The 12,043-nt window shown below is 45.1% G+C and overlaps 1 protein-coding gene across 1 annotated transcript; it reads right to left on the bottom strand.

The window, feature by feature from the left end:
• Positions 1 to 264: 264 nt before the first annotated feature.
• LOC120510927 lies at positions 265 to 4,001 on the bottom strand. Its single transcript, XM_039727325.1, has 3 exons — positions 3,947 to 4,001; positions 2,007 to 2,587; positions 265 to 1,916 (listed from the first exon to the last, which is right to left on the bottom strand). The coding sequence occupies exons 1-3, from the start codon at positions 3,999 to 4,001 to the stop codon at positions 978 to 980; spliced, it is 1,575 nt and encodes a 524-aa protein (XP_039583259.1). The 3' UTR covers positions 265 to 977.
• Positions 4,002 to 12,043: the final 8,042 nt, after the last annotated feature.

The raw sequence follows: 12,043 nt of genomic DNA on the forward strand, positions 1-12,043 counted from the left end.
AATAGATCTGCATGTAGAGTTTTAAGCATCTGAGGCCTAATACTGCTTTAACACACATCCATGGCAGTTCTCCAGAGGTACACATGAAGAACATTTCCATGATTACTGTGGTTTTCTGGATAACCATGGATCTTGAGAATTCTAAAAATTGGCTCCATGTGCAAATGCAAAGATGAAACACATTCCTCTCTCCTCTGAGTGCAGTTCCACAACTTCATGAAGGTAAAAAACCTTAATTTGGCAACTAGACAATCACAATTTAAAAAAAAAAAAGACAATTTGCAAACAAATTACACAAAATAAAATCACAAAAATATTGCCTTTTAAAAGACTGTGGTCATTTTTAAATGAAAACACTATATATTAAGTACCCAGGAAAAGACCATTAGTGTTCTTTATGAGGAACATACCTAAAATGCAAACACACCCAGTGAGATGTCCCCTGCCACCACCAAGGCTGCTTTCCCCATGCTTGTACCCCTCTTGTGTTAATGCTTGCTCAACTAAAAGCTATAAATAAGTCTGTCATCTAGGATTCCTTAAGTTAAAATAAGTGAATAAAGACCGGAATAGAAACAAAACTCAGTAGAGTAATGCCACAAAAACACCACCCTAGTGCTAAGCCTCCTGGCAGAATTAACCCAGCACAGTCTGAACACACAGCACTCTCCAGTGCTGGCACACTTGTGCAGATCAGCCGATGCACACAGGTTAATGTTAGGCTGCCCACAACCATGCAGGAATGCTGCAAGGGGCTGGTGCAGGATGGCTTGGGCTGGGGAGGCAGCTCAGATGCAGCAGGTAGCCCTTCCTAACATGGCTTATCTTTCGTTCCCTTCCATACAGGGCACGAAACTCAGAGCAAGCACTCTGCACCTAGACCTGCAAAACCTCTAGCCACTTCAGACAACACTGGCAACTGAGAAAAAAAAAAATCACATTCATTTTCCACCAGGCAAGTGGACCCACTGCCAGTTTCATGTCTGACCCAAATGACAGACTGAATTCTGGCCACCAAAAGCAGAAAGGTAACTTTTTGTCTGACCTTGCTCCACATTTTGCTCATTCTCCAACAGCAAATCTAACCCTATTCCCAAAATTTCATTTCTCATGCCCAGCCAGTGAGAGTCATAGTCATTTACTGACTCCAGCAGCTGCTGCTCATACAATGGGGCTGGAGTGGCAAGTGCATTTTGATACCCCCCTTCATGCTTTGGAAGTACCAAAGGAGGACTGCCATTACTAGCTGCAAGCAGAGGTGAACTGTGCCTCATCTGCTCGGGCTCAGGCTTAGGTTCCCCCCCATCAAAACTGAAAGTGGAGCCCTTCCCAAAGGGAGAAGTGCTTGACTTGGCATACAAACAGTTCTCAACACCCAGGCCCTGGTTAGCACTGCAGTAGTTTAAGACAGGCTTCCTGTACGTGTTCTCCTTAGCCGCTGGGTACTGGTGATCTGTACAAGGCTGGAAAACATCTGCATCTGAGTAGCAGCCTTCAGGAAAGGATTTCTTCAGGTGCGGATACTCCTGTGCCTGCTGCACAGGGAGCGAGAACGGAGGGGCACTCCCCACGCTTCCCGCACCTGATGGGAGCCCTCTTCCCGAACAGTCCAAACCGAAGTCAGCTGGGCTCTGACCCAGCGCTCCAAAAGTGTTATCCAAGCTCCTGAAATGCATGTCGAGCCTTGAGTACAGCTGCCCCGAGTAGAACGGCGGCTGACCACCGAAGCTCTGGCTCCCTCCTGGCAGGCCGGGCTGCGGGCAGAGGAGGCTCCGCTCCGTCCCCGGGCCCTGCTGCGCCCGGGGGAGCTCCTGGCCAGCGCACCGGGGCGGCTTCGGCTTGCTCGGCCTGGCGTAGGCGGCGGCCTCGCACTTCTTGTGGTTTAGCTGCCGGGCTCTCCGGTTCTGGAACCACACCTGCGGGACCGGCAGAGACTGAGCACCCGAGCCGCCGGGGAAGCCGCTCCGCCACCCGCCCGTCCTCCCCGCCCGGACCGCCCCTCTCACCTGGATGCGGGACTCGGGGATGTTGGTGAGGCTGGAGAGCTGCTCCCGCAGGGCGATGCCGGGGTACGGCTCCTTCTCGAAGGCGCGGACCAGCAGCTCCAGCTGCCCCTTGCTGAAGGTGGTTCTCTTGCGCCGGCCGCCCTCCCGCCCCGAGCTGGGGCCGGCGGGGCGCGCCCGGGGCTCGCCTGCGGGGAGAGAACGGGCAGCGGCGGTCAGCGGGACCCGGCAGCGTGCTCCTGCCCCAAGGCCGCCACCAACACCGCCACCACCAACACCGCCACCAACACAGCTACCACCAACACCGCCACCACCAACACCGCCACCAATACAGCCACCGCCACCACGGCCCCCAAGACCCCCGGCTCCTGCCCGCCCGGCGCGGCTCACCGGCGGGTCCGGGGCTGGGGGCCAGGCTGGCCGAGGGGAGGCTGGCGAGCTCCATGCGGGCCGAGGTCTGCGGGCGGTGTAACGGCACGGGCAGTTCCGTGCCTTAAAAGCCTCCACCCGGCCTTTAGCGACCCCCACCCACCCGGCCCGGCCCCTCTGCGGCTCCGATGGTGACTCAGAGCAGTCTCCCACACCTCCATTGTCATCCCATCACCAAAATACACATAATGAGGGCTCGCCCCATCTAAGGAGCCAAAGTGTCTCCCAGCGAAGTCCCCGCTGCTGCCACCAACCCATCCACCGTTCTTTAATTCAAATGGGGAGCAAATAATTTAATGAAGAAATCCCTTGATTTCTTTATTATAAATAATAAATAAACTAATGAAGGGAGCTCCCCTTCTCTCTGCACTGCAGGCCTGGAGTTCTGCTGGAAACCCGGTGCTCCCCCAATGCAAGGAGGCCTCTGTACCACCCTTCTCCTAAAGGCAAGCCATTCCAGAGCTTACTGCACCCAGGTGACAAGTCCTTGTCTTCCCCATTTGGTTACCCTGCTCCTATTCCCATCCACGGGACATTTCTCATCAGCTTTACTGCAGGAAATAAACTGCTGGTGGCTTTACTAGACGTTGCATCAACACCCAATATTCACAGCAAAGGACAAAGCTTCCCTCAGCACACTCGGGTCACCCAGGTCAGACGGAGCAGTCTCCCTCCGGAGTGCATGCTGAAGAGCTCAGCAAAGGTTTCCCTTTCCTGGGGCAGCTTTCTTTCCCTCTAGACAGCTCTGCTCATCCAAGTCAGGTACAGAACAAGCAAGGTCTGTGCTATCAGCCCAAGGTGAAATCATGAACAGCATATTAATTCAAAAGAGTGGCCAGAAATATCATTTAAGAGAGCCAAGAGTGACATAAGGGACTTACAGGGAGCAACAGTTGCAACACTGAACAGGATTAGATGTTAGAAGAGAAGCAAATCAATTAATGTAATAATTTGTCAAATGAGGCCACTAATGGCTGTCACTGAAGGTGTTCAAGAACAGCAGCATCATTATATCATTTGTTTTTCATCTCAACTTGTCCCCGTTCATTTTTCAGACTTGGGACCTACTCCAGCTTGCTGTGAATCTGAAGGGTACAGGGACAAAGTGTGTGTGAGCTGGTACACACTGTTTGCATTCTGCAGGGACCAGTGCACCCATCATCCATGCTGCCACTTCTGGGTTGAGCTGCACAAGGGTTTTAACATTACACACACCACCACAGTGCTTCACAACAAAAAATTAATGTCCTTCCACACAGAGGTGACAGTCAGGGATGACTCCTGTGAGTCTGGTACTCCGGAGACTGGATTGCTTCAGCAGCTCAGTCCATAAGACAAGGTACATGCCCTCACTAAGCCTAAATAATATATTCAAGCAGAAGTACATATGTATCTGAGTGCTCAGATACAATAAGCAGACTTATAAAGCTTGGGACATAGTTTTATTGACAGTGTTCACGACAGCAAATTCAGTTTCAGCTGTTTAATTCTCATTTTAAACATGCAGGCTTCACCTCTAGCTGCCATGAAGTCCTCATGGGGCTTTGCACCCAGTCGTGCACAAGCCATGTCCAGTGCACTCTGAGCCAGCAAAGTTTGTGCAGCTGCTCCTTCAAAAAAAGCTGATTACCTTTTTTTTTTGGCCAGTTCAGTTTTTGGTGAACTTAATACAAGCGTCAGCATGGGACAGGGATACACAGGAGCAAAGGGTAAGAGAGAATCAGGGAGTCTCAATTTGAACTAGCACAATAAAGTATGGAATTGCATGTGACCTTTCCAGCTCTCTGCAATTCCAATACAATTGTCCATGGGGTGCATGCTACACTGGATCAAGGATACCGAGGATGCTTGCAGGGTACAAAGAGAGATTACTTATTCAGTCTGGACAGAGGGAATGCTGAAACAAATCCTCAAAATTTTCTTTCTGGATTTCCAGTTTTCATGGCAGAAAATATCATCTCAATGGACCGACTATAGCACAAAGCTGCCCCTGTAGGCATCCTGCAATATTGAGCTCAAAAGAAGAGGGAAACCACCTCTTCCAACACACACATACACACCTTATAGACACAGCCAGTGCAGAAGAGATAAGAAGGAGCCAGCAGAGGCTTGCACAGACTTGCACTGCTTGCTAACAGTGACGTCCATCACTACTAGCTCGGCTCAAATAGAACAGCTTTTGTTAACATCCCCTAGCATAGAGAGAGCAGTTCACACTTCCCGGAGTTATTGTTTGAGGAGCTCTGCCAGGCAGCCTCTTTACACCCTTCATTTTCAGAGATTTTCTTTGCAATGCTAATCGATAGAGATTGCTAGTTTTGTTTTTAAGTCAGATTCCAGGAAAGAAGATGACAATCGTTGCCTCCCCCTCCTTTTCCTCCTTTTCTGCCGAGGCATATGGACTTGGCCTGACATAAGAGTTAATTTCTGCCACAGCTGCAGTTTGACCATACACTAATAAAGAACAGTGACCAGCCCTTGCTGCCCATGTTCCCTTGGCATCCTCATGCTGTTGCATGCCAGTAATAATCAAAAGAACTGTTTGTCAGCTCCTGCATCTCCTCTCTGAATTCCATCACGAAAATAGTATTCTGACCCCTACTTTTGATTCATTTCACAAATAGAGAAATGGGAGAAGCATGGGAAAAGAAGCAGGAATACCCAAAGCAGCATGCTTAACAAAACCAGCATATATTTGGTTCATAGATTGTCTTCAGACTTCCACAAAGTTCCACGGAATTTTGCTACAAATTTAAGTAGAGTCCAAATGTGAAAACCCATTCTGCCGGGGTTCCTTTATGCCCTTTGTGATACAAGTGCAGCTATAGAGGAATCCAAATCACAGGTGGGATATGCTGAGAATAGAACAGAAAGGAAGGATACGTAAGTGAAGTGTATTTAGGAGCAACAACGTGATTATTAGATACGGACTAGCCTCGGCACTCTTTAAAATGGCTCTTGAAAAAGGGTTTGCACCAATCCTATGCAGGGCGCTGGAAGCAGCTCTGTTCTCTCCCTCCAGAGCAGCCCTCATGTCGGGAGCTTTGGTGGCCCCAAAGTCATGGCAGCACGAACGGTATGCTGAATCACCCAGGGCAGCAGGGCTCTGTCACCAGGCGCCTGCCTGGGGAGTCTTAGGAAAAGCGCCCTGCAGAAATCCCTACATCAAACATTTTCTAGCGCAGTACAAAGCTATTGATGTTTGAGCAGAACTTTCAGCTCGAAGGAGGCAAGCTCAATTTCACTAGTTGGTCTTCAGACATTAACACCTCATAAAAAGGATGCTCATGCCCTGCTTATCTGGAATGTGTCTTTAATTATCTTTTGGTACGCCTTTTGCAGCCCATTACTTACCAGTCAACACTGCTTTAATTATGGGCTTGGCAGTAACAGGCAGCTCTTACATCGTTGAAATAAAAATGCCAGAAAGCAACTCAGGAGAACTGCAAAGAGATTTTATGTTCAAATGGAAAACGGTGGAATTCAGCAAAGGGACATGGATTCTCATTCACAAAGACTTCATGGCATGAGCAGTACTCTCATGGCCAGGGGCACCCAGGAACCCTCCAGAGAACATGAGCAGACAAGTGATGGTTGTGCTGTCCTCTGTTCCTCAGGGAAAGGAGCACTCCCAGCAGCCCCACTTGCTTTGAAAAGTAGTTCAGTGTCCGGACATGTCCAATTGCCTGGGGTGCCAGCAGGATGAGCAGCATGGAGGCACATTTTGCACCGTGAGCAAAAAGAAGGCAAAATTTATGACAATCCTTGCTTTTCAAGAGTATTCATTCCCCAGTCCAGAACTGGCTCTTGAGAGAGCTGTCACCTACACTGAGCTTTTCCTAACAGTAAACACCTTTTTTATGCCAAAGCATTGCTCTAGACTTTTCTCCTACCAGAAATAAATGTTGCTTCTAATGCTTGAAGGTGGGGGGAAAAATATCGCTGAGAACACCGTGTACTTTTGGGACATACCAGTCTTGCTCTAGTTCACAGAAAAATCTATAGATTTCAAGATGAAAAATGCATTAGGCCCATTTCAGATAACTTGGAATAATGTTACACTTCAGTATTTCTTATATTTAAATAAATATAAGAAATAATTTAAATAGTTTTTGTCACTGATTGTAATGCTCTGAAATCCAGGGTGGTGATAAAAAAAGCTCCTACCTACAAGACTGAATGTCTGTTTCACCTGATATTTAACTCTTCACCAGTGACAAAAATTAGATACCTGCCACAGGAGGGTAGGAATCTATAACCAGCTCAGTAAATGGCATACTGGTACTTTTACTTAGAAATTATGATGAAAACCTCGGTCATTTTCAGCCCAGAGTTTCTATTTTGTGAATTTATTCAGTCTTTCTCTGAATGTATGTAAATTTTTAGCTTCTAGAGCATCCTCTCACTAGGACATACCACATGAAACACTTAGTTTTCTGTGTACTGAACATGTAACTTGCTAAAATCATTTGGTGCTTGTTGCCCACCCAAGAACGTGGAGTGACCTTCACTGGTTCCAGCAGTTCACACTGCTGGAATAATTTTTTCATAAAACCCCTTCAATCTCCACCTTCAGCCACGTCCTTTCCAGACCGAAGAATCCCACCTTATTCATGCTAGCTGCTCCATGCCTTTGTCATTCACATTGTCTTTTCCAGAGCTTTTTCTGGTTCTCTCTTCACCTTCAGCCACCTCCTTTCCAGACCGAAGAATCCCATCTTATTTATGCTAGCTGCTCCATGCCTTTGTCATTCACATTGTCTTTTCCAGAGCTTTTTCTGGTTATGCTGTGTCCTTCATGAAAAAAGAAGATAGAGTGACTTGCAGAATTTAAGATGTAGAGGAATAATGATGTTTTAACTATTATGAAGGTAACGTGCAGGTTTTTTTCCAGTGCTTTTCTAACAGTTAACATTTCTGTTGTCTCTTTGACCCTCACTGAACTTGCATTCTCATAGAATTATCTATCAAACTCCAAAATCTCATTTCTGTGTTGTAATGGTAATCTGCTGTGAGACCTGAAAACAGTTCCTTACTTGTACTGTCACTATGCTGCCTACTGGTGAATTTTTGAGTCCTGTGGCAGTCTTGAAAGAAATTGTCATCTCTGTCAAAGAGAAGGCTGCCTTAAATTTTAAAGGAAGTAAGACCCTAGATCATACCAAAGCTGAAGTATTTGTAAAAATTGTGTATTTTATTAAGTGGTAGCCCAGCAGTGCCCAACACTGTTCATTTTTTTCTGGGAAGTGGAAAAAAGTCTTGGAAGATGGATATAGGATAGCTAGGAAAGTGGTGATCACTGCCCCCAGCCTCATGCAATACAATGTCTCCTGCTCTGGTGGAGGAAAAATCTGTGTTCTGTGGGACAGACCTGCCTCCCACAGCCACACAGAACACTGATGTGCAATTTGGACAGGCTGAGCCTGAGTCTGTAAAGGGTTAGGATGACCACAGGGAAGGACAAATCCGCAGAGCAGAATCCGCACCAGTGCAGGAATAGGCTGGAGTAGGATTTCCCTGTTCAATCAGCCTAAAGAACAGATTATCAGTGTTCTTGACCCCGTTGAACACACAGCAGAAAAGCCACACAGCCATGCAGTAGGAAACCTGTGGTCAGTAAAACCCTGCCTCAGGAAACATTAAAAAATTGTGGATGAAATATCCTCCAGAAATCCAGCCTGGGCCTCCAGAGGGTTACTGAGCACAATTCAGTCTGGCCAGGCCTCGCTTGCTGCAGCAACACTGAGGTAAATAAGATTTCCTTTAAATGTCATGGTATTTCATGCCCAGTACAGTCAGGCTCACAGGCTACCTTATTTTATGGTAATCCTTTTCCCTGTACTCTGTGCCATCTCCTCCCCTGTCTCCTTTCCTTTCTGAGAAAGCATCTGTCATCGTTCTCACCCGTGCTGTTCATGTAACTGCAGATATATCCTGTGACTGATCAGCTCCAGAAGCACTGCTGGACTCTTAGACCTGAGAGGATCAGACCTCTGAACTGCAGATGTTTTAGGAAAATGACTATCTTTTTCTTGTGCTGACAGAATACAAGAACAGCACATGATACTACAGAAATACAACAGATCTCAACATGGTAGTCTGCCAAACTTGATTATGATAACTAGTCACCTAAAGACGAGTGAATTTGGCCTTAAGGCTAGTCTGCTGGGACTGGAGACAAGTTGTCTGGAGTCTTCTCCTCCCTGTTTAAAGAACTATTGCTCTAACCTTCCTTGTCAATCCTATTCCTCCTCATCTCCCAAATAACATCCCCACCCATGTGGCTGTAGTAAAACATGCTTCCCACCTATCTCACCCATCTGCTAGGGAGTGACCCCATTTCTTTGCTAGATCTGTGCTGGCTATTTTCTACTGCATTTGATTTTTCCATCACAATATTCCTATTCCAGACACATAGGAAACAATATTCAGGACTATAAAACTGTGTCAATTGATATGACTTGTTCATTAACTGAGAAGCACAGAAAAGATCCATTAGTTGGTCCCAATGGACCCTCAAGAACAGTAAACTAAATAGAAGCCTTTCCTTTTCTCAACACTGCACTCTGTTTACTGCCACACCACAACATAAGGCAGTGTCTTTCCCAGTAGGAAGCAGTAATAGTTAGGAATTCCTTCAGAGAGAAGGAAGAAATAGTATCAGATTCCAAACACTGTGTATTAAAATACACATGCACTGTCATGAAGTGGTTCAAGGCCACAACAAGGCATCAAAATGCTGAGGGTTTGCTGGAGATGGACTCCTTCCTCCTGTTATGACCAGTGTATGTGCTGTAGGACGCTGCTGTGCAGAGTCAGGGCACTGGACCTGTTTGAAATATGTTTTTGAATAGTCTAAGCTGCTCAGGGTTTTCCAACATGACCAATATGAATAAGGCTGTCTGTCACAATCTATCCTTGCAAAGTACATTCAGTTTTATTTAATACCCCCCCAAATGACATAAAATCTTTCTTTGCTCTCATACCTTCAAAAAAATCTTGTAAAATTCTTGTAGTTCATATCCAATTTTTAAAATTCCACCAGATCCATGTAGCATAAATCCAACATTTATAAACTGACATTTCAAATGGATGTTACTTGTTAATATTTCATTTTTTAAACCTACCTCACATAATCAAAAAAGACATCAGAGATGTCCACAAAATATTTTTAGTTGGACTCAAGTTACTGACTTCCAGCAGATTTGGGTAAAAACAAGTAGAGAACTGTAAACTGCAGAGCTGTGGTAAAAAATGAAGCTCTCTGTGCAACCTGGACTTCAAACTGGTGAGTTTTGACTGTCTCTACAAAGGCTTATTAAGGTAATGTTGGTTGAAACACATCATGATAAAGGTGGCTGTTTCACCTTCCTCTTCCTCTTTTTTAAGAGAAAAGAAATCCACAGTGATATTGTTATGATGAGCATATGGAACTCTGACATAAATTCACCTCTAAATGAACAAACTGAATTTGTAGTAAAATCAACGAGAATTTAATATGTTTATAACTTACAGCTGTAACCTAGTTATTAATATTTGCAAAGAATAAAGTATTTAGCTGGAACCTTTGTAGCTCACAATCTCCAAGACTTGAATTCTGCTCATAATTGTGTTTAAAATGTGATAGAAGAGAAGTAGTTTTATCAAACATCCAATGAATCCAATGAGAAATGAGAAGGATGCAGCAGACACATGCAAAGGTTAACTCACTCCAAGCTGCAAAGGCTATTCACCACAGTATCAAACAGAATTGCTATAGCACATTGTTTCCTATTATGCACATCTCATTACACTCAACATTTCCTGTAAGTATTGGACTCTGTTGAAAATCTTGTCCATTAACCTAAGAATTTAATACTTGTCAAACTGCAACACAAAATATTTTAAAAGACCATACTTTTCCTTAGCTTCTCTAGTCTTAGAACTAAACAACTAAGGTGATACTGTTCTGAGTCCCCACTAAAAATTAAAAATGCCAGGTTAATTAGTTACATTAGGAACCAGACATTGCTTGCAGTGGTTTCACTGTAGCACTGTGCCATTTAGCTCTGATTTAAAAAATAAGTCCTGTTGATAATTCTATTTCCTTAGGTGACTTTCCCTGAATGCATCCCATCTCTTTTATACCAGCTTCAAATCCAGTTTAAAATAGGCTCCAGTTTATTTCCAAGTAACTTCCTAAGAAAAGCCCAATCCCTAAATCCTGATTTATAAAGAAAGTTGCTGTTTGAAGAAGTCACCTCACTGACTCTAGCATGATGACTCATACCACAAAATTCGTTCTGAATTTGACTAATCCTCCCTCCTCCCCCTCTTTTTTAAAGGAATTTTAAAAGACAGAGAAGAGCTAACGTGTCTCTATCTATTCTCTGGCATCCACCAAGAACACCAAACAAAAGAGGCCGACTACCTGGCAAATACCCTTTGTACTTCCCGATGGAAGTGAGATAGCCAATATCTCTAAGTTAGAGATAGCAAATGTTTCTAAACTGAAAAGGCAACAGTTTTCAAAGTTGAAATCTTAGAAGTTATGGTAAAATAGCTTTATTTTCTGTAAACTCAGCAAAGTGAATTTGTTCTGCATTTTTTCAATAATTCACATAACAGTGTTTGGGATTTGTTGTTTCCAGTTTAGATTATAGCTGTCAATAAATGCAATTCATTGACAAATAACTTTTCCAATGCTGAAGCCACAAAGATAACTAATCTGTCAAAAAATATGAGGGCACAATTGCAAAACTTCACAAAATATGATAGAGCAAGCTTTTCAGCTACTCTGGGGAATTACTCCCTCAAAATTAGCCATCAGATATATCTAACACCTAAGAAACACAAGAAAGATTAATCACTGGAAGCTGTGGACTTTCTGTTTTATGACACCTTCAAGGTAAGACAAAATGCCCCTTGAAACTTATCCTGTAAGTGCAAGTCACTGACCTCTATTCAGAGAAACAAGGTAATATTTATCGGTGTGTGCTGGCCAGACTAGATGATGCTACAGGTCTTCTGGCTTTAAATTATTAAAACTGGAATTCTATTCAGCTTCTTAAATACTCTAAAGACTCCTCTCTTTGTCAAGAGAAATAGTCTGTTTTAACAAGTCAGGCCAAAGACACTGTCCCATATCAGAAATGGAATCTCTGAATGTCCCCAAGAAAGGCCTGAGCGCGGAGTTGGCTCCATGAACTATTTCACATTCAGGTCCAAGGCTGCTGAGATGCCAGGGCTGGTAGAGCTGCCCATGGCAGACAACAGGGCCGGCAGCGAGTGGGGCTGCTGCCCCATGGGAAGAGTATCACCTAATAAAATATATATATCAATTATTTTTTGCAACAGAGAAACAAAAGTAAGGCAGCTCCCTGTCCTCTGCCCACGGTGCGGGCAGTCCTCACAGGAGTGCGACAGTACGGGTGACACGACACGGTCTGACCGTCACCAAGGCCAGTCTAAAGAGGCAGCCCGTGCCTCTGCTGTGCATGCACCGCCCTCTGCAGTCACCGCAGCGCAGCAGCCCTGCAGTGCAGCCGTGCAGCGCAGCCCTGCAGCGCAGCCCTGCAGTGCAGCCGTGCAGTGCAGAAGTGCAGTGCGTCCAGTGCAGCCCTGCAGTGCAG

The sequence above is a fragment of the Passer montanus genome, unplaced genomic scaffold, assembly GCF_014805655.1.
Source record: "Passer montanus isolate IOZ18808 unplaced genomic scaffold, ASM1480565v1 scaffold61, whole genome shotgun sequence".
Classification (NCBI taxonomy): Eukaryota; Metazoa; Chordata; class Aves; order Passeriformes; family Passeridae; genus Passer; species Passer montanus.

Excerpts from the sequence above, each read along its gene's own strand:
- LOC120510927 (XM_039727325.1), bottom strand. The coding sequence starts at position 4,001 with ATGGCTTGTGCACGACTGGGTGCAAAGCCCCATGAGGACTTCATGGCA. Across the intron at positions 2,588-3,946 it reads GGACTTCATGGCAGCTAGAG|GTGTGGGAGACTGCTCTGAG; the intron begins GTGAAGCCTGCA and ends ATGACAATGGAG. Across the intron at positions 1,917-2,006 it reads TCCCCGAGTCCCGCATCCAG|GTGTGGTTCCAGAACCGGAG; the intron begins GTGAGAGGGGCG and ends CCGGTCCCGCAG.